The sequence below is a fragment of the Suncus etruscus genome, chromosome 18 (genome assembly GCF_024139225.1).
Source record: "Suncus etruscus isolate mSunEtr1 chromosome 18, mSunEtr1.pri.cur, whole genome shotgun sequence".
Classification (NCBI taxonomy): domain Eukaryota; kingdom Metazoa; phylum Chordata; class Mammalia; order Eulipotyphla; family Soricidae; genus Suncus; species Suncus etruscus.
The window spans coordinates 25,267,266-25,284,527 of NC_064865.1; the positions used below are offsets into that span (position 1 = coordinate 25,267,266).

Below are 17,262 nucleotides of genomic sequence, written 5' to 3' on the forward strand. Positions count from 1 at the left end.
TAGGATGTGGTCCAAAAAACAACAACAAAGAAGATGGAGAGTTTGGGCCCTGGTGCCTTTGGGAGTTCCTGTCACTCATGAGGCACTCATGAGTTCCAGAGTACCCAGGGAGAGAAGGGTTGGAAAGAGCCGCTCAAACCATATTGGGCTTTTTTCTTTCCCAAGGGCTACTTGGGCCCTGCACATACCAGAGGGCCGACTGGACCCCTCTCTCACCATGGGCTGACTAGGTCCTGTGTCACCAGAATTCTGAAGGCTCCAGAAGCTTGGGAGAGGGAACAATATGGGACAGCGATACAAGAATTTATATTTATGTTTGCCAATGGGAGACAAGCAGAAAACTGGGGAAACGGGAAGCTAGCAGGAAAAGACAGCAGCTTCATGGGTGCAGACTGAGGTGGGCCACACCCAGTGGCGCTCAGGGGTTACTCCTGACTCTGGCAGGCTCGAGGGACCATATGGGATGCTGAGGATTGAACCTTGTCCCTCCCAGGTCGGCCACATGCAGGCAAATGCCCTACTGCTGTTCTATCTCTGTAGCCCTCAGTTCTTATTCTTAAACTGGTAATGCAAGTGTAGTTTCAAAATAATAAAAGAAACCATGGTGTTTCTATTAAAATAAAATGTTCCTTGAGTATGTTCACTTGGGTTTTCTAGAGCTATACCTAAAGCATAAATGTTTAAAAAAATGGAAACAGGTAATTCAAAGTATCATAGCAACAGAAATAAATGTTAGTAGGGTTGCTGTATTTAAAAAATCCTGCTTGCTCTTCATAATGTATTCTGGCATTGTATTTGGCCATTTTCTATATACATATGTATGCCCATCTGTCACATTTCTACATAAGGACTTATTTGTACGTAGATAAAACCATTTCTCGGGGCCGGCGAGGTGGCGCTAGAGGTAAGGTGTCAGCCTTGCAAGCGCTAGCCAAGAAAAGGACTACGGTTCGATCCCCCGGCATCCCATATGGTCCCCCCAAGCCAGGGGCAATTTCTGAGCACGTAGCCAGGAGTAACCCCTGAGCATCAAACCCGTGTGGCCCGAAAAACCAAACAAAAAAAAAAAAAAACCAGTTCTCTTAGCTCCCATGAGACAAATATTGATCACGGGGTTGCAGCCTCCTTGTGGGAAAGTTTGTGTGTCAACTCACGTCTCCATTATGGGGCAGCCATTATTTCTGAGAACAGCCTGGAACACAGAGATGGATCTGTTTGAGTACTTCTGGCTCATTCCTGGTGATGCTGAAGAGTTGCTCCTATGATAGATAGCACAGTGGCTAGGGCACTGGCCTTGCATGCAGCTGACCAGGCTCCATCCTCCATCATTCTATATGGTCCCTAGGAGTGATTCCTAAATGCAGAGCCAGGAGTAATCTCAGCATTGCCAGGCGTGCCCCCCCCCCTTTCTGTGATGGAGTTCTGGGGACTATCCTAGTGGTGCTTGGGGGCAGAGGGGGAATCCATGTGGTATAGATGAGCCCTGACCTCTTTGCCTATGGGCAGGATCTGAGTGCATAAGCATGTGCTTGAGCCCTCTGAGCCATTCTTGGCGCCATTCAAGTGCTGCTTCTCTCTGAGTTGGTCACCCTACAGCAAACGTTTTCAGTTCTGGTGTGTCTGGGGAAGGTTTTATCCCTCCCTCAACTAGATGGCAGCCTGGTGGGATTTTCTCCTGGCACAACTCTAAAGGCTACACCTCCTCTGTGTCTTGCACTGGTTTCTTTCTTGCCACTGTAAACCTCACTGGCTCTGGCCTTTTCCATTGCAGGGTATCTGTAATGGGCCCCATACTGGGGCCCCTGGATGCACATGGGAGAAGTTCGCTATTATCTCTTCCCCTAGCTATCTATTCTTCCTCTTTTTTTTTTCCTTTTTGTTTTTGTTTGTTTGTTTTGTTTTGTTTTGGGGTCACACCCGGCAGTGCTCAGGGGTTTGTCCTGGCTCCACGCTCAGAAATCACTCCTAGCAGGCTCAGGGGACCTTATGGGATGCCGGGATTCGAACCAATGACCTGCATGCAAAGCAAATGCCTTACCTCCATGCTATCTCTCCGGCCCCTCTTTCTCTTTTTATTCTCCTCCTTCGAGTCTTCTTCGGATCAGAAATTATTTTTTATATTTTCTCCAATTTCCTTATACCTAATGTCTATTACTCTTTTTACTGCTAAATAAACATGGTTGGTTTTAATAATTTTTTTCTTGTGGATAGGGTATTTGGGGATCAAATCCAGCAATACTCAGGGAATATTCCTAGCTCTGTGCTCCGGATGGCTCCTGGCTGAGCTCGGGTGTTGTGTATGGTGCAGGAATTCAAACCAGGGCTGGCAAAATACAAGGAAGTGCCTTCCTGACCAACCTGTCTCTCCAGTCCTACTTATTCTGTTTCTGTGATTTTGTCCTGACTCTGAGCACACAGATTGGGTTTTCTGCTTTCTGGGCTCTGCTGTATTCACTCCATCAATAGCTCCAGGAGCTACATGCTTAGCTCCAGATCACTGCATGAGAGGCAAGTGTCCATCCTACCTGTGGCTCTGGCCCTGATTCCCTCGGTGCTGGTGGGATGAGTGCTGTGATGCTGACCTACAACAGACTGCGGTTCAATCCCCTGGCATCCCATATGGTCCCCCAAGCCAGGAGCAATTTCTGAGCGCATAGCCAGGAGTAGCCTCTGAGCGTCATCCGGTGTGGCCCAAAAACAAAACAAAAAATGTGAGGACTTCCCTGAACTTCTGTCCTGGCCACTCAGTTCCCTTGGAAACCATTTTCTCCATCTCCCTTCTGCTTCCTGCTAGGCAATGCCTTGGATCCAGAGGGTCTGGGCTGTGGTGCTGCTGCTCAGAGCTTTGCTTTGGTGGATTTCCAGCCACCCCTGCTACCTTCTGGCAGGGGAATCCTCTGTTGTTTTGGGCTATGCCCAGTGGTGCCCAGGGCTTACCCCTTTCTCTGAGCTCAGGAATCAGGACTGGTGACGCTTATGGGGACCACAGCTGGTGCCGGGTCTAGAACCCAGGTCAGACGTGCAGAAAACTCGCTACTGACTGTACATCTCTGTGGCCCGGCAGGGGGATTCAGAGCAGGGCAGGGTAGAAGTAAGTTGCAAATTCTACTGCATGTTGTTTATTTGGGGGCCACACCCAGCAAGATCAGGGGTTACTTTCTTTGCACTTAGGAATTACTCCTGATGGTGCTTGGGCATCCCTATGGGAGACTGAAATTGAATGCAAGGTGAGTGACCTCCCATTGTACTATGGCCCAACCCATGATCCCCTGGCTTGAAGGCTGGCAGCACTAGGGTGAAAGCTCCTGATTGGCCAGCAGCTGCCCTTCCCCCCCCACTGACTCCACCCAAGGGGCCCTGACCTCAGCATCAACACCTCTCACCTCCAGCAGGCTCTTTTTCTATCCCGCTTCCTCAAGGGCAGTACCGTATTTTCTGGCATATAAGACGACTTTTGAAACAAAAAAAAGTCAACCGAAAATCTCTTTGCACTTAGGAATTACTCTCTTTGCACTTAGGAATTACTCCTGAATGTTGCCACAAAACGAATTTTCCAACTCGATCCTACACCAATCACTGCAAGGCTGCTCAGACGGCCTCTCTAACTCAGCCAATCCAAGCAGGCTTTTGATGCATGCAAATTAGACAATGTTCTGGACCCGAATCTACACTGTCAAAAGCCTGCTCAGATTGGCCAAAGTCAGAGAGGAAGTCTATTACAGTATATATAACCTTTGAACCTTTGCTTGTTGTGATACAAGTGGTAATCTGTGGTACATGGGCACAGGAACACATGCAGCACAGGAACATTCTGATACAGCGAATATAGGCCTAAACCTATGTTTTAGGTGCAAAACTAGGGGTCGTCTTATACGCCTGATCGTCTTATATGCCGGCAAATATGGTAGTTTTCTGAGGTGCCGTGAGTACACTGTACCTTCCTGCGTACTGGGTGATTCGAATTCCGGCATCCCATATGGTCCTCCACGCCTGCCTGGAGCAAATTCTGAGCAGAGCCAGGAGTAACCTGAGCGCTGCAGGGTGTGACCCCCCCCCCAAAAAAAAAAAGTCCACCAGTGGCCTTTTTGCTGAAAGTGAGGGTACAGGCTGAGCACATTTGAGAACTTTATCTAATACCATCACATCAGGGTGAAGGTGTCAACACTGAAATTTGGGACATAAAATGCATCTCTGCAGGTCCAGGGGGCTAGCACAGTGGATGGGCATTGCCTTGCACACTGTCAACACATGTTCCAGCCCCGGCATCCCATATGATCCTTCAAACCGGCCAGGAGTGATTCCTAAGTGCAGAGCCAGAGCCAGGAAGTAATCTTCGAGCACTGACGGGTATGGCCCAAAACAAATTTTAAATATGCACCTCTGGGGCCCCAGCATTTCAGAGTCCCCCTTAGCCATCTCTAGGAGTAATTCCTGGGTGCAGAACCAGGAGTGACTCGTAAGCATGTCACTGTATAACCACAAAACAAAGAAACTTAAAAAAAAAAAAAAAAAAAAAAAAAAGCATCTCTTGGGGCCAAAGAGATAGCACGGTAGTAGGGTGTTTGCCTTGCAAGCAGCTGACCCAGAATCAAAGATGGTTCGAATCCTGGCATCCCATTTGGTCCCCCGTGCCTGCCAAGAGCAATTTCTGAGCAGATGTAACCCCTGAGCGCTGTGTGTGGCCCCAAAACCAAAAAAAAAAAAGGCATCTCTTGGGTTAGAGCAGTGCTTCTCAAATAGTGGGGCAGCATGGGGGGGGGGGGGTGTCACGGTTGACCTCGGCAAACACTGTTATAACAAGCTAAGCCCCGTGTTTATTGTTTATGTCTCTATATCTCTGAAGCTGAAAGTTGCTGTGTCCTGCTTCAAACCCCGCTTGCAAAACATGCTCATTGTAGCCATGAATCCAGACATCACCTCTGATTAAAAAATCAGCTCAAATTATTTTATATATTTTTGTTTTGCAGGTTAAAGATTTTTTTAATAAAGATACTATTTACAGTAGTGTGGGGGATACAAAAATGCTTTCTTCTTCCTAGGGGGGCATGACAGAAAAAAATTGAGAAGCACTGGGTTAGAGGAAGTAGAAAGGTTAAGGTGCTTCCTTGCAGGCAACTGACGTAGGTCCAATCCCTGGCACCCCATATGGTTCCCAGAGCCAGGTCAGGAGTGACCTCAAGTTCAGTCAGAAGCCTTGAGCCTTACTGAGTATGGCCCCCTCAAAATTGATCTCTAATGCCCAGAAATTCCTACAACTCTTCCTTGTAATCTTTAAGAATCATGATTTTAAAGTTGCTACCTAGTTAGGAGACCCATTTCTGACACTTGGTTAGAACTGGGGTGAGATCGCCGAAGGACAGTGAAATCGGAAGCACAGTCGAGGGCCCCTACCTACCCCTTCTTGCTTCACAGGAGCAACTTGAGGGACTTCTTCCCCTGCCGGGATGGGACCTTGGCTCCAAAAGTGGGAGCGAGCCACTGACCAATAAGCTAAAAATGTTTCAGAATTGGGATACTTGGTTTCTCAAAACTTTCTCTAAAACAAGTGGCACTTGAACTTGTGAGGTCCTTGTGATTGACTTGCTAGCAGGGTTCCAAGTTCCACCCCGGGCACCCTGGCCTCTTCTCTGCTCCGTGGAACTCAGCCACTGTGACCCACAGCAGTCATTCTCCACAACACTCAAGCAGAGACATCTCTCGGGGCATGGCTCTTTAGTTGAAAACAGCCCATCCACCTTTCCCCTCACTAACGCGGCAGTTCTTTGAAGGGCCGATAAGGGCCTCCCTCTGCCTTCCTCCAGGGCAACCTGGTGTTGACGGTTGCTGATGTAGCTATCTGTGGCCAGGACCCCAATTAGCTTACACCAGTAGAGTGGTCAGTTCTGTAAGTCAGGCTCCACATAGGAACCCTGAACACCAACTCAGATGTGACAGGGCTGTATCTCTTCAGGACATGGTCTGTGAGCCCTTCAGGATATATTTCTGGACTTTTCCAATCCATAGGTCTCACCCATGTTCCGTGCTCTGGTTACTTCTGCAACAGAAGTGACCTGGTCATAAGTTTCTTGGGGCCGGAGAGATAGCACAGCAGTAGGGCGTTTGCCTTGCACGCAGCCGACCTGAAACGGACCCAAGTTTGATCCCTGGCATCCCATATGGTCCCCCAAGCCTGCCAGGATAGATTTCTGAGCACACAGCCAAGACTAACCCGGGGCCCCTAAAACAAAAAGTCAGCTGGGCTCTGCCGTGGCTTCATTGCATTCAGCTGTTTCCACATGAAAGGCCTTTATCATGCCCACTCAGGTAGCCTGGGGTAGCCCCATTTCAGCTGCGTGTTCTCAGTACTCCTTGCCTGGACACACTGCCAGGCTCCAGGAGTCAATGCCTGCGGGCTGGACCTTCTTCCACCACATCCAGGGTCTGTGGAGTCTGGTTTGCCTTTAACCTCACTTCAAGAATTTCTGCTGTCTTACCATATTGGTCTCTGCATGGTGCCTATGTTTGGTCTGCACTCCCAGCCTTTCTCTGATTCTCCATTTCCCACCTCACCAGCTGCCCTTTTCTCCTGTCCCTCATATCTAAGCATCCTCTCATCCCAGTTCACTGCAGTGTGTCTGTTCTGAGCAGTGCCTGAGCTGCGGCTGGCTCCTCGTCACTTGGGTCTTTAAACTACGGCCCTCGGGCCACATTGTATTTGTTCCCGTTTTGTTTCTTCACTTCAAAATAAGATATGCAGTGTGCATAGGAATTTGTTCATAGTTTTTATTTTCACTATAATCCGGTCCTTCAGTGGCCTGAGGGACAGTGAACTGGCCCCGTTTAAAAAGTTTGAGGACCACTTACGTAATCAGTCGGACAAGATACTTTTAAATCATGCCCCAGGATCGAAGGGTTTTAAAAAGCACGATAAGAGGCGTAACATCCCTGGGCACCTGCAAGGTTTTGGGGGGGGGGGGGTGATTTGTGCCAATGATCGAACACAAGTCCTCATGCATGCAAAGTGTCTACCATGGACCTACACCTCCCCCAAATTTCACCTTAAGTCTTAATTTCTGTGAACCCTGCAATCTTGTGAATCTCCCAGGCAGAACCTCTTTAGATAGTGCTGGAAGCAGCACCACCTCGTGGCGAATTGCAGCAGCTACTCTGAATGTCCTTGGAGCCATTTCTAGAAGGTTTTGGTGTTTGGGGAGGAACACACCTAGCAATGTGCTCAGGGATCAATCCATGGATCATCAGGGGTCCACGGAGTGCCCGGGACTGAACCTAGGTCGTCTCACATGCAAGCTTGTGTCTCGACCACTGCACTCTTTCCAGCACCAAACTTAAAAGCTTCCAAGTATGAAAGAGCTTCCATGTAAAGATACCCCACTTTGGGAGGGGTCCCCTGTATTTCATCCTGGAAGTGTGTGGGGTCAGTCCAGGGTCAGCCTCATGGAAGGCAAGTACTTTGTGCCCTGTCTAACCCACACAAAGGAATTCTGTGCGTTAGAAAATCCCTGTAGGTTGGCTAGAGCAACCTTCCAGTAGGGAAGGCACAGGCCTGACCCTAGTTCAGTACCCGGATCCCGATGATCCCGAATATGAGAGGAAATATCAGTAGACAGAATCCTAGGGCACAGGTCATTGCCAGTTGCCTTTAGGGAGAAGCTGAGGGAACTGAAGGGATTTGGGTTTGTTTATTTGGGGTTCATTTGCATGTTTCAGGTTAGACCCTGACTTGAACCCCCTTTTCTGAATCTCCTAAGTCCCCAATTGTTCCAATGCAGGTCATGAATGAAAAACTCCAGCACTGCATGGAGCTGACTGACCTGATGCGCAACCACCTCAACGAGAAGCGGGCCCTGCGCCTCGAGTGGATGATCGTCATCCTCATCACCATTGAGGTCTGAGGGCAGGAAAGGGGGAACTACCACTGTGCCACACTCACACACACACAAGACGGCGTTTGAGGGCAGGAAAGGGGGAACTACCACTGTGCCACACACACACACACAAAGGGCGAACTACCACTGTGCCACACACACACACACACACACACACACACACGACGGTGTTTAGAGGACAAGTTCAAGCTCCAAATTAGGTTACTACAGTGGCTCAGATCCGAAGCTCTAGAATAGCAAAAGGCCAGACTTTACACTTATCAGGGGCATTTGATCACCATCTTGGAAGTCCCATTTGTACCAATAATTTATTTTACCCTCAGGTAATGTTTGAGCTGGGACGAGTATTTTTTCAAATCAAGTGATAACCAAAAGGAAATTGCAAGACAGACTCAGGTTCTACAATCAACAAAATGTTCATATTGGGGAGAGGTGTCTTATTTAATAAGTATTTAATTTTTGCAATCAGGAGATTGTTCTAATCTTTTTCAGTTCCGAAATGTATTGCTGCTTAAATAAAATGTATGAATATGTTGACTCCATAAAAGGGAAGTTTTTCACTTAGAAGAACTTGGGTTAATTCACACCTTGTATCAGTGCCAAAGACTCAGGATTTTGGACACTCCTGCCAATCTGTGTCCAGCAAAACTTTATTCTGGCAGAGGGAACCACCTCAGAAATCAGATGTGAAATAACAGGTTTCTGATGGCAGAAATGAATTTTCAATAGCATAACTTGAGTCTAATTCCATAGCACTTGTTCTCTATTAATCAACTTTTCAGTCTTCTTATAACTATTCACCTAGGAATATTTGAGCTTGGGAGAATTTAAGAAATGCCAAGTATGGGTCCGGAGAGATAGCGTGGAGGTAGGGCATTTGCCTTGCATGCAGAAGGACGGTGGTTCAAATCCCGGCATCCCATATGGTCCCCCGAGCCTGCCAGGAGCGATTTCTGAGTGCAAGAGCCAGGAGTGACCCAAAAACCAAAAAAAAAGAAACAAGAAATGCCAAGTACAAAGAATTCTTCATTTACCACCTAAGCCTTTCTTTCAAAATCAAATTCCATCTCATCGTTTTACTTTGGCAGTTTTTATTGCATCATCACACCGGTTTTTATATATTACACCAATTTAAAAAGCCCCACATAATGGTTGCACCTCCTGGCCAAGCCCAACTCTGCGCTGAGTGGGCAGTGAATTAGAAGGTAGCAGTTGGTATTTGTATGTGTAATGAACCTTGTGCTGTCTTCTACACAATGTGTAGCTTTAAATGTGAAAAGTGACTGTCCCTGGAACAGCTACACAGGTCCTATCCATGTATTCAGTGTCCGATGTACCATCCAAGTACAACCTCCACAACCTCAGGAAGGTCCACCTCACTCTGCAGTCCAGCCTTGGGTCCTTGGAATTTTTTTTAGTGTTTTTTTTTTTTTTTTTTTTTTTTTTTTTTTTTGTTTTTGTTTTTGGGTCATACCCGGCAGCGCTCAGGCGTTATTATAAATCGCTCCTGGCAGGCTTCGGGGACCATATGGAATGCCAGCATTCGAACCTCTGTCCTTTCGAATGCAAGGCAAAGGCTCTACCTCCATGCTATCTCTCGGCACCCTTGGGATGTTTTTAATGAAGTTGTTTGAGGACCACACCCCTGGATACTGGAGGGTGTGGCTCTGAGCTCTGGGCTCACTCCTGCTAGGGGTCCAGGGATGGGTGGGTCCTGATGTACTACTAGGGAGGTACCATGGCTCTGGTCCCAGAAGCATTTTTTTCTTTTTTGGTTTTTGGGTGACACCCGGCAGCGCTCAGGGGTTACTCCTGGCTCTATGCTCAGAAATCACTCCTGGCAGGCTCGGGGGACCATATGGGATGCAGGGATTCGGACCAATGACCTTCTGCATGCAAGGCAAATGCCTTACCTCCATGCCACTCCGCTCCTTCCTGCCTCTCCTCAGTCTTGGATGATCAGGCCTAACCCTTAGGCCATCTCCTGATGAAGATGCAAACTGCAGAGCTCACCTTCCAGCCCCAGCTCCCCTGTGGCCCTGGATCAGCAGTCCACACCCACCCTTCCCCCTCCTTCACTCTCACAGCAGCCTAGTCATTCAAGGGAAGAACAGGTCATGGCAAGTCAAAATTGACTTTATATCCAAACACAGTGCAACACCTCAGGCATACAAACTGAGGGGTGTTGGGGAAACACTTCTGGTTTTCCTCTTTGGGAAGGTTGGTGTAGGGGGGCTGCAGGCAGAGTGAGGCACTAGACCTATGACCCCAAACAGGCCTTCAATGAGGACAAAGACAAAAGTTAAGTTCAAATCACTTTATTATGGATCATGTGTCAATTCAACTCCTGACACATTGGAAAGGTGTGTGGGGTGACATCACATCCCTCAAGATGCTGAGAATCAAACCAGCAAAGCACAGGCTTTTGGGACATCTCCAGGCCCAGGTCACATAGTTGCAAAGTTTCACTACTGATCAAAGCTTGCACCTGGCCGAGGGCTTGCAGGGCGCCTCTATGTGAGGCCCTGGGCCCCATCCGAGGAAAGCACCACACAAAACAAACCACAGGTCACAATTAACTCCCCAATCCTCCAGTCACAGGAAACCAAAATGTTTATGCATAACACATTTATGATACACCAGAAAATACAAAGTCACAACAACTTAAGACTAACTTGTCTTGTATACAAATTTGACAGTGATTTTCTGTTCAGGATTTAAAAAGAAAACACTAAGTTGACAACAACTGAAACTATTGAAGTTTTATTTCCCTGGGCTTTGGGAGGGAACAAGCCAGTCTACTACACTCCATCACCCAGAAGATACTGCTTCAGAGCAACCTGGATTTGCTGCTTTGGGTCCTGGGACTACCACTTACAGATAACCTTTGTGGTTTTTCTCAGGCCCAACAGCCTGGATCTGAATCCCGGCTTTGCCTTCTGGGTATCTCCTTGAACAAGTCAATGAGCAACTCCGATGAAATGGGATGCCAAAGATCAAGCCCGGATCAGCTGGGTGCACTGGGCAAAAACACTGCCTGCTATACTATCCCTCTGGCCCCTGTAAAACAGGTTTACTAGCAGCAGCATCTCACTAGGTAGAAGATTAACGGAATTCATCTATAAGAATTCCTGGTACACATTTGGGTAAAAACCCACCAGGCGAGACCAATTAAGGCTCAATGAAATTTCCACGAGCTCCAGAACCGCATCTCAGCAGGGAGTTCCAACCCAAAGCAGCAGAGGCTCCTCAAACCACCTGTTTGGCGTGGACCAGGACTGCCGCCCACCAGTGTCAGTGCCTCGTGGTCAACTAGTCAGCAGCAGGTGCTTGCATGGACAGAACTTTCCCATTTTACATTTCCTCGAAGAACTAAGTCCAATTTAGTTCCTGTCCTGCTCCCCGTGAATGTGTCAAGTCAGAGGCCCAGGTTGAAGCTAGGATGCCAGTTCTCCAAAGGGATCCAGTCCTACCCCCTCTCTTATTTCTTGGTTTCAGCTTGGAGGAAAGGACAAAAATGAGCAGGAGGAAGATTCCTCCAACTTCTCCAATTCCAAGCTATTCACTACTTGCTCTGTTGGTTCTGCACTCCCCTCCCCCCCCAACCACACCCAGTGATGCTCAGGGCCCATGGGATCAAACCCAGGTAAGTACCTCTCTCTAGCCTGATTTGCTCCCTTCAAGAAAACAAAACTCATTTCACTATTCCAAATTCCCTTTCCTCACAAATGCTTTTTATTCTTCCCACAAACCAGACAGGACTGGGGGAGGAGGGTGTTCATGGGTTACAGAAACAAGGCCTTCATACATGCAACAAGGCCGTTTTTGAGACCATTTTATTGCTGCACAATTAAATATCGGAAGAGAGAACATCTCAACATTCCCTAATGGTGTAAATAAAATAGAGAAGCATGCAGGGCTCACAAGTCTACTCAGAGATAAGCAACTCCACACATTCTCCAGAGTTCTGATGCGGTCCAGGGCAAGTCAGCACACAGCACTGAAAAGCGACTTCTCCTTTAGACTTGACTTCACTGAAAATAAAGATAAAATCCTGGGCAAATGTAAAAGCTGGAGTTTTTATTTTGTTTTATTTTTGTTTGTTTTGGGGCCACAACCCACAGCCCTCAGGGGTTAATCCTGGCTCTACACTCAGAAATCGGCCCTGGCAGGCTTTGAGGACCTTATGGGATGCTGGGAATAGAACCCGGGACCGTCCAGTGTCCACAGCAAGCAAGGCAAATGCCCTACCGCTGTGCTATCGCTGTGCTATCACTCCAGCCCCTGGAGTTTTTATTTTGGTTAGCACATGGTATTTGGTCATTTGCCATGAAATTTTTAAATACTAACATAAAACCATGTCCTAGAGTGCTTCTTGAACTTATCAAATAAAGGACTCACAACAAAAATTATGCAATTCCAGTGAAATCTGGACACCGGGGGCTGGAGAGATAGCACAGCGGTAATGCGTTTGCCTTATACGCAGAAGGATGGTGGTTCAAATCCCAGCATCCCATATGGTCCCCCCAAGCCTGCCAGGAGCAATTTCTGAACATAGAGTCATGAGTAACCCCTGAGCGCTGCAAGGTGGGACCCCACCCCCCACCTCTGGACACCGGCCCCTAAATCCAAGATGTTGCTCTTAATCTTAAAAAAACTGGATGGCGGGGCCGGGCGGTGGCGCAAGAGGTAAGGTGCCTGCCTTGCCTGCGCTAGCCTAGGATGGACCGCGGTTCGATCCCCCGGCGTCCCATATGGTCCCCCAAGCCAGGAGCGACTTCTGAGCGCATAGCCAGGAGTAACCCCTGAGCGTCACCGGGTGTGGCCCAAAAACCAAAAAAAAAAACTGGATGGGCCACGTGGCTAGAGAGAAGACTGCAAAGGGTAAGGTTCTTGGGTTCAATCCGAAGCACTGAAGCGGTTCCCAACGCAAGAAATGAGCCCTGAGTAATGCCAAGTAGCCCAAATGACAGAAACTTGGGTCCCAGAGCTAGTTCAGCTAGAGCTCATGCATTGTTTGCGTGCAGACGGCCTGGTTCCTGTTTTGGCCACTCATGGACTACCCTCCCAAGTAAGGAGTCAACCCAAAAGCCATATGAGGTGGCCCCTAAACATATTCATTTATGGGCCCGGGAGAGATAGCACAGCGGTGTTTGCCTTGCAAGCAGCCAATCCAGGACCAAAGGTGGTTGGCTCGAATCCCGGTGTCCCATATGGTCCCCAGTGACTGCCAGGAGCTATTTCTGAGCAGACAGCCAGGAGTAACCCCTGAGCACTGGCGGTTGTGGCCGAAAAAACCAAAAAAAAAACATTCATTTATGAAAAGCCTCATTCATGTGTTTGGTTAGGGATATTATCTTAGAACTTAGATTCTAACTTATAAACATTATGATGGCAACTGAAATAGTGAGATCTCCTGAGTCCTCAATTTCTCTTTCATTGTCCCTTCCCAGATTTGGGGTTTCCTAGGGTGACACGTTTCCTCTGGCAGGAAACACACAAAGCAGCAAGCAGGGTTATACTCAGGTTTCAAACCACACTCTAGATATAAATTACTACCACCTTTTTGTTTGTTTCTGCTTTTTTTAATTTGGGAGCCATACTTTGAGATGCTCAGGGCTTCCTCTTGGCTCTGCACTCAGGAGACCATGTAAGGGGCCGAAGAGATAGCACAGAGGTAAGGCATTTGCCTTGCATGCAGAAGGTCAGTGGTTTGAATCCCGGCATCCCATATGATCCCCTGAGCCTGCCAGGAGCGATTTCTGAGCGTAGAGCCAAGAGTAACTTCTGAGCGCTGCCGCTCAGTTTTCTGGGTGTGAACCAAAAAAAAAAAAAAAAAGAGACCATATAAGATGCCACTGATCAAACATAGGTGAGCTACATGCAAGGCATGTGGCCCCTCCACTGTACAATATAGCCCTGACCCTACTACAGCTACAATTTTTTGTTTGTTTTGGTTTTTTTGGGTCACACCCAGCAGCGCTCAGAGGTTACTCCTGGCTTCATGCTCAGAAATCGCTCCTGGCAGGCTCGGGGACCATATGGGATGCCAAGTTGGAACTGATGACTTTCTGCATGAAAGGTAAATGCCTTACCTCCAAGCTATCTCTCCAGCCCCTACAGCTACAATTTTATAGAACTGAATAAGGTGTTAAGAGCAGGAACCTTGGAGCTAGAATGACTTAACAGGAGGAAGTGCAGGCTTTGCTTTCATGAAGGAGATCCAGGTTCAATCTGGGCACCACAGTCTGGAGCACTGAGCCAAAGAGTAGTTCCTGTATACTGCCCAGGGTGGCCCAAACACCCAGCTAAAAACAAGAGCCTCCTCAAACGATCAGTCATCTTCAGTAAGACACACCTGGGAGGGATTAGGGAGAGGGGCCAAAAGTCTGGGCTCATATTGGGCATTCAGGGGTAACCCTAAGTAACACAGGGTTCCTGTGCACAAAACATTGCAACACTTCTGGGTAGACTGACAATAATAAAAATAATAAAATATCTTGGGGCCGGAGAGATAACATGGAGTTAGGGTGTTTGCCTTGCATGCAGAAGGTCGGTGGTTCGAATCCCGGCATCCCATATGGTCCCCCAAGCCAGCCAGGAGCAACTTCTGAGCACAGAGCCAGGAGTAACCCCTGAATGCTGCCAGGTGTGACCCAAAAACCAAATAAATAAATAAATAAATAGAAGTTAACCTTATATATATATATATATACACACACACATACATATACACACACCTTAATATGAAAATAAGGAAGATAGTTTTCCCTAAAATTCATTTCACTTTCGGGGCTGGAGCAATAGCACAGCAGGTAGGATAGTTTGCCTTGCATGTGGCAGACCCGGGTTTGATCCCTGACATTCAGGTCTCTCAAGTCTGCCAGGAGTGAATTCTGAGTGCAGAGCCAAAAGTAACCCATGAGCACCACCAGGTGTGTCCCCCCACTCCAAAAAATTTTCCACTTTCAGACGTAAGGAAAACAGTTTTTTCTAAAAATTTATTTCACTTTTGAACATAAAATCCCATGTCAAACTCAAATCTGTGATTTATAATTCAGTTTCACAAAAAACAAACAAACAAACAAACAAAAAACATCTTTTTTTTAAGAGATAGTATTTTGAGGACTGGATAGATAGCAAGTAGGGTACTTGCCTTGTACATAGCCAAGCAGGCAAGCAGGGTTCAATCCCCAAACACCATCAGAGTGCAGAGCCAGGAAACATGGAATACCAATGGGCATAACCCCAAAGCAAACAAACAAACAAACAAAAATCCCACAGCACAAATAGATGTGTAACAAGGGAACAAAGCTGAGAAATACATGGCCCCCTTTGCCCCCAAAAAGATCAACTACATGAAATGCAGCCTTGTCCATTCTGCCACAGCACCCTGCACATGTGAATTGCAGAACAAATTGTACAGTGAGCATCTAACAGGGTCCTTCATTGCCAACAGACACCATCAGCACCAATCTTCAACAACCAGAAGCTCCCGACAATCAACTTGCTCACTCAGTTCTAGCGGAGGGAAAAGATCCTTTCAGGGCCCTCAAATTTAACTCGGTCCTGCAGGCCATCTGTCCAGATCTCCAGGGAACTATTTCTTGAGGGGTGGCAGGGGACAGGAAGGAGATACTGACATAAATAAGTGTCTCAACCCATACAACCAGCACTTCAGAGTAGGAAGTGTTGAGAGGCAAACCAGAAAGCCTTCAAGAAAGCAGCTCTTACTGTGCACTCTGGGAGAATGGAAGTGGAGGAAAATTTACAGTGAAAGATTTAAACACACACACACACACACACACACACACACACACACACACACACTTTTGAGGGGTTTATGGGAGTAAAGGGCATACCTGGTGATGCTCAGGGGCTGTTAATCCTGCTTGGGAGACTATACGGGAGGGAAATTTACAGTGAAAGATTTAAACACACACATACACACACACACACACACAGTTTTGAGGGTTTTATGGGGGTAAAGGGCATACCTGGTGATGCTCAGGGGCTGTTAATCCTGCTTGGGAGACCATACGGGATGTCGGGGACCAAACCCAAGTCAGCAGTGTGCAAGGTAAGCGCCCTCCCACTGTACTACCACTGGCCTCAAGAGAACTTCTTGAGGACTCTGAGAACCAATGTCTGTCAAGAGTGACTAGTAGAGACCAGAGAGATAGCACAGCGTTGTTTGCCTTGCAAGCAGCTGACCCAGGACCTAAGGTGGTTGGTTCGAATCCCAAATCCCAGCAACCCATATGGTCCGCCGTGCCTGCCAGGAATGATTTCTGAGCAGATAGCCAGGAGTAACCCTGAGCACTGTCGGGTGTGGCCCAAAGACCCAAAAAAAAAAAAAAGAGTGACTAGTAGGGACCCGAGAGATAGCATGGAGGTGGGGCGTTTGCCTTGCATGCAGGTCAGTGGTTCGAATCCCGGCATCCCATCTGGTCCCCCGTGCCTGGCAGGGGCGATTTCTGAGAGTAGAGCCAGGCGTGAGCGCTGCTGGGTGTGACCCCCCCCCCCCAAAAAAAAGAGTGACTTGTAGGGCCAGCCCTACAGCAGTAGGGCATTGGCATTGCACTCAGCCAACCTGGGACCTACTGGGGCTCTATCCCCAGCATCCCTTATGGTCCCGAGCCTGCCAGGAGTGACTTCTGAGTACAGAACCAGAAATAACCCGAGCACTGACTGTGGCCCAAAGACAAACTAAAAACGTGACTTGAATGCTATTCAAGTGAATCCTACAATAAACCCATCTAATCCAAAGCTTATAGAAAAATGTCATGACAGAAAGAATTGATATCGTTTTCTCAGTAGTCCAACCATGATTGCCTTTTTAAAATCTTTTCTTTTGGGCCTCCAACCAGAGATCTGAGCCTCCTCTCTAATGCAAGAGGATGTTAGGGATACCTTGGCAACCCCAGTGGGTCTCCAGGGTCCCTCTGGAGATGTGCCAGAGGCAATGTTCATGGGATGCTTAGGGGCCTGTCTGCAGTTTGCAAAAAAAGCCCAGATTCATTCCTCTGAGCACCAGTGGGAACTGGGAGTAGCCCCTGGATACAGACAGTGGTGTCCCAATATCCAAAAATCAAGGGGAAAAAAGGATTAACTCCCAATCATCTAAGAGCACACTTGAAACAGTTTAACACAAGGACATGTTTAGGTACTAAAAGAAAAAAAAAAAACGGGGTGGGGGGGGGGTGACCGAGATAACCAAGATAGTATAAGGGTGAAGGTGCTTGCCTTGCTGCCTCCTAGCACCATATATAGTCCCCAAAGTGCTGCCAAGGGTCACTCCTCCATTCAGAGATGGGATAGTCCCTGAGCACAGCCAGGTATTGCCAAACAACCCCATTCCCCCCACCCCAAAAAA

The 17,262-nt window shown here is 47.7% G+C and overlaps 2 protein-coding genes across 2 annotated transcripts in view; one reads left to right on the top strand and one right to left on the bottom strand.

Annotated features, from left to right (window-relative positions):
- Positions 1 to 8,433, top strand: part of RMND1 (required for meiotic nuclear division 1 homolog) — a 34,813-nt gene extending 26,380 nt beyond the window's left edge. The window contains exons 11-12 of the mRNA XM_049765379.1: positions 7,770 to 7,886; positions 8,210 to 8,433. Coding sequence (XP_049621336.1) covers positions 7,770 to 7,886; positions 8,210 to 8,251 — 159 coding nt within the window. The 3' untranslated portion in view covers positions 8,252 to 8,433. The remainder of the gene's footprint in view (positions 1 to 7,769; positions 7,887 to 8,209) is intronic.
- The window catches only part of MTHFD1L (methylenetetrahydrofolate dehydrogenase (NADP+ dependent) 1 like), a 641,585-nt gene that overhangs the window by 185,088 nt on the left and 439,235 nt on the right, over positions 1 to 17,262 (bottom strand). The window lies entirely within an intron of this gene.